This window comes from Centrocercus urophasianus, unplaced genomic scaffold, assembly GCF_019232065.1.
Source record: "Centrocercus urophasianus isolate 14NV4802_14NV808 unplaced genomic scaffold, USGS_Curo_1.0 seq_23, whole genome shotgun sequence".
In the NCBI taxonomy this organism is placed as follows: domain Eukaryota; kingdom Metazoa; phylum Chordata; class Aves; order Galliformes; family Phasianidae; genus Centrocercus; species Centrocercus urophasianus.
Window position 1 is genome coordinate 8,749,255 of NW_024884789.1, and position 4,422 is coordinate 8,753,676.

General features: G+C 42.5%; 1 protein-coding gene across 2 annotated transcripts; it reads right to left on the bottom strand.

Annotated features, from left to right (window-relative positions):
• Window positions 1–463: 463 nt before the first annotated feature.
• On the bottom strand, window positions 464–3,785 carry RAMAC (RNA guanine-7 methyltransferase activating subunit). Of its 2 annotated transcripts, none has more exons than XM_042824731.1 (3): window positions 3,735–3,785; window positions 2,408–2,575; window positions 464–1,672 (listed from the first exon to the last, which is right to left on the bottom strand). In XM_042824731.1, the coding sequence occupies exons 2-3, from the start codon at window positions 2,572–2,574 to the stop codon at window positions 1,492–1,494; spliced, it is 348 nt and encodes a 115-aa protein (XP_042680665.1). In that variant the 5' UTR covers window position 2,575; window positions 3,735–3,785; the 3' UTR covers window positions 464–1,491. The 2 variants fall into 2 exon arrangements, with proteins under 2 accessions (XP_042680665.1, XP_042680663.1); XM_042824729.1 differs by lacking the exon at window positions 3,735–3,785 and adding an exon at window positions 3,317–3,520.
• Window positions 3,786–4,422: the final 637 nt, after the last annotated feature.

Sequence of the window (4,422 nt, forward strand, 5' to 3'; positions counted from 1 at the left end):
TTTAGTTTTTCAGCAGCAGTTTATGAGCTGAGACTGTGCTTTTGACTTCTGTATTTAAACTATACACAGTAATCTGAACTACTTACCACATAATGTCATGACTTTTACAACAGTCAACAGGGATGTTTCTGTTTCTGTACAATAGCTGTAGAAAATGTCAAGTACAAAGAAATGCACAGCTCCCTCGATACAAATTAGCTTATCGTGCAAATGGTGAAATAAGGCACTTTGACCCTATTATCATCAGACGTAAAGTAAGGGATTAACACTCCAGACTTCTAATTAATTACAGTGTCTCATCCTATTTATTTTAGCTGAGTAGGCCACTCTTCTAATTCAAACTAGCAGCTGTCCAGTATTAATACTTATCTGTTAGTACTGCTTCTTGAGCAGCAGTCAGCCTGGATGAGCGTTGAATTCTGAAAGTTTCAAAAGCAGATTTCATAAATATTCAGAAACATCCTTAAACTTGAAATAGCTTTATTGTGTGAATAATTAACAGTAATTAAATTCTACAAACAAACAAAACAATCCACTCTTCACTGCTTATGCTATTTTCTCATGAAACAAAGTAAAGAACAGTACTGAATATAGTTCCTGTGTTGTATAACAGCCACACAGTATTTCATACAAACTAATTACAGTAGACATCACAGTTCTACAGCTTTACTGAAATGGAAATCCAGAATATGTTATGCACATACCAAATTTAAGATGATACAAATTAATTTAAGCCTGGTATCACATCTCAGGTTAAACTACTATACCACTGAACTGCTAGAGTAACAAGATAAATATTTAAACTACTTAATTCTTACACTAATTGTTAGACCATGTTTTAAAAGGAATACTGCACAAAGATTTAAGCCATTGGTTCAATGGACAGGAGTTTACATAATATGGGAGATCTCATTTGTCCTACAATTGACAACAAATCAAATACTGAGATATCATACCTTTATCAAACACCTAAGAAGTTCCTATTTGAGTTTTCATAAATTCCAACCCCCCCAAAATGCTTCTGTAATAGCAGATTTCTTCTCCTCTTTAAGGCATTTGAAATTCAAACTAAGCTTTTCTCACTATCAAAAATTAAACTAAGAAATGCTCTCTGGAGAAGGCCACTGTCTGTCACTTTTACAAACAGCTATCTTCAGACAATGCCACAGGCTGCAGACAAACCACAGCCACCTTACCCAGACCTGTTACATTTTCCAAAATGTACCAGGGAGGATCTCAGTGGTGGAGATAAAAGAATATGAGATGGATCTTACATTAAACGTATACAGACTAAACAAGCCATATAATGGACTTCTATTATTCATAAAGGTATTCCCTTTTTCAGTTCACACTACAGATAAACAACATTGGACTTCAACAAAGATTCTTTAGTTATCTCTAAACTATCAAAAATAAGGAAACTGGTGACAAATGAAATCTAAAATCTAACTTATTACATAGTATTACTGGACTTTCCATCCACAGGTACCATCAGTAGGGATGGTAGCGAGGCCCTGGGTTGTAGGAGTTGTAGCCATATTGTCCATAGTAGGATTGTCCTTGTCTGTGCTGCTGGTAGTTGTTACCCCAACCTCTATCTGGCCTCTGATTAGATCTGTGGTCACTCTGCCAGTTGTATCTGTCCCCTCTAAAATACCTGCCATCTTGAAACCTGCAAGGAAAAGAAATACCAAATACTCAACCTGTGAGTTTTTAAAAGATTAATGACAATGAATTCTTTGCATGTAACTAACAGCACAGTCTTGGAATTTGTACCGCAATATTTTGCTTAATGCTTCAGTCCCTTGTGGCTTCCCATACTCAAGAGCACGAGCATATAGCATAACTTAATGACACTCAATGAGCTAATTATCAGTGGCAGTTAGCCACTATTCAGGCTCAATTATTGCTTTCCAGCTGTAGCACTACTGCTACAGGCAATGTTAATTGTTCGGTGTTAGTATTATGAAACATACCATATCCTGGAATCACCCTTTTTCAGTCTCACAGAAATGAGATGTTACTGTCCAGAATTAAGTAAAAAGCTACAATTACATTCTGAAAAATAATAATAATATAATTCAAAGTATTTAGCTGTAGGAATGTAATATTACCTTTGCTAGGCAGAGATGATAGATTTTACAGTCTCTTCTAATAAAAGAAATACAGACTAGTCTAATAGACTAGTCACAGAGCAGCAAATATTCAGGTTACAAATGAAAAGTGTTTTGGACAGCTAGCAACAGGTCATCATGTTATTAGACTGTTCCTTTGCATGTCTTAAACATAGATAATTAAAAGGGGTAGTTTTGCTATCATTACAGATTCCTATCTTTATTCTGAAATAAATAAATGGTAATTTGACCAGGTATTTGTCTTAAAAAAAAAAAAAAAAGGACACCAGTACCGATCTCTGTTTCTCTGATTGCCACCAGATCTGTTTCTCCATTCTTCTACTATTGGAGGGGGATCTGCAGGACGTTTCAGGTACTCTTGGTACTCTTTATCATCTGACGTGAACCGATGAGCGAACATCTTCTCATAGTCCAGGGTTACGTCGACCAAGGAAGTCATTCTGAAAATGTTAAACATTTTGAACAATAAAAGCGCATTTAACAACTTATAAAGACTCCCACTGTAACAGCTCCCAAAATCCAGTCAGTGCAAGGGAAGGACAGTGAAAATTTACTCTTTCAGATGAGCTCAGCAGTGAAGTTTTGGGTTGGTAACACAGATTACCTAATGCCATCCAGATCTAACACTGTAAAAACAAACAAAATGCCTTCATTGTTTCAGCTGTCCTGAATGGGTTGTCCGACAGAAAGCAATGCCAATTCCACATCCAACCTCTGCATCTATATTGGACACGCAGACACTGATCAGGCTAAATACTTGATAGCTAATCTAGACATATTACGTGGCAGTGTCACTGAATCAATTTTGAGCAAGATGAAATGCAGCAAAAAGAAATGGGGCATTTGAGGGTCAGCAATAGAGAAAAAGCTATTTCTCCAGCATGCGCTCCCAAGCCATTCTGAATATGAAAAGCATTGCTACAATCAACTTGAAAAGCTTGCTTAGGCAGAATACAATGCAAATCTTACAGGTAACTACAGCCCGCAAAGCGATCAGATTTATTTACCATAATCTGTGTGTTAATAATTTGTTTGAGAGAAAGAACAGACCTACGCTAATGTTCAACCGCCTCATAACACAGCTCTCAAATACCACTTGGGCTTAAGGCCTTTGTATACGTGCCTATACGGGAATCAGCTCTGCCCTACCAGCAGACTGAAAGCAGCTCTGCAAGCCCTGCCTTAACGAGCCCGGCGCGCTTTGCAGCATTACTGGTCTCCGTCTTTTCCCTTCCTGGTCAAGCTCTTTGCTGTTTTGCCTGCTCTTTGCAGGCGGAAGGAGGAGCGGAAGGGGCTCCTGGGGACCCTGAGGCCTTCAATGTATCTCAAGGGCTCCCACAGGCTGGGCGGTGACGCCCCGCCGCAGCCTTCTCTCCTCAAGACGAATTAACAACAACGTTCATCAGCGGGAGGCGACATGGGACACCGTCACCTTCCATCTCCTGAGGCCAAACGCAGCTTGGAACGAAGGATTGGGCTCCCTCCCCTCACAGCGGGCCGGGCCAGGCCGGAGCCCTTTACCCCGGGATCAGCCGGGACCAGCCGCGCACCCGCACCCCCCTACACCCCCTCCCTCACCGCGGCCCCGCCGCCCCTCACCCAGCGCAGTCAGCCGCCGCCGCGCGCAGATCCCGCCTCTTCCGCTACCGGCGGAGGGCGGGGTGCTGCAGGCTGGTCGGCTCGGTTCCGCGAAAGCGGCGTTTGGCGGAGTGCGGGCCGATATAAATGGTGTCTAAGGGTTCCGCGGTTCTTTCCTTGGCGGCTTCTGCAGGAGCCCGGTTCTGCAGCCTCGGCACCGCGGTGGTGGACGAGGCGGTGTGAGTGCGGTGCGCTGAGAGCCGCTGCCTTTGTGTGGGCAAAGCGAGGCGTGCGCGGCGGCTGGGCGTGCTGGCATGGTGCACGTGTTACGAGCCTCTGCGGGGCTGACATTTTCCGTAACCAATAACTGTTCGATTTTTAAAGCAGAGCGTTTTCTCTGTAGAAAAGGACTGATTTTTTTTTTTTTTTTTTTTTTTTTTTTTAGAACCCTTTTATAGCACAGCGTTTTTTGTTTGTTTTAGTAAGTTCGGGGTCGCTGCAGTGGTTTACTAGAGAGTCGTTTCAGGCAGCAGCGAACGGGATTCATAACCACGTGCGTCGCTGACACAGAAAATGTGGCAGCCAAAGCGACAACAGCATCGTGCTCTGGGAATGCTACACCCAATGAGTGCCCTTTGTTGGAGGTAAACAGAAATAATTACAGCCCGCTCTCCTGCGTGACCTGCAGCAGGAGTGCGTCGTGGCTTGC

Coding starts and splice junctions, on each gene's coding strand:
- RAMAC (XM_042824729.1), bottom strand. CDS start 3,345: ATGCTGCAAAGCGCGCCGGGCTCGTTAAG. Junction 2,576..3,316: donor AGCGCGCCGGGCTCGTTAAG/GCAGGGCTTGCA, acceptor TAACATTTTCAG/AATGACTTCCTTGGTCGACG. Junction 1,673..2,407: donor AATCAGAGAAACAGAGATCG/GTACTGGTGTCC, acceptor TTTTCCTTGCAG/GTTTCAAGATGGCAGGTATT.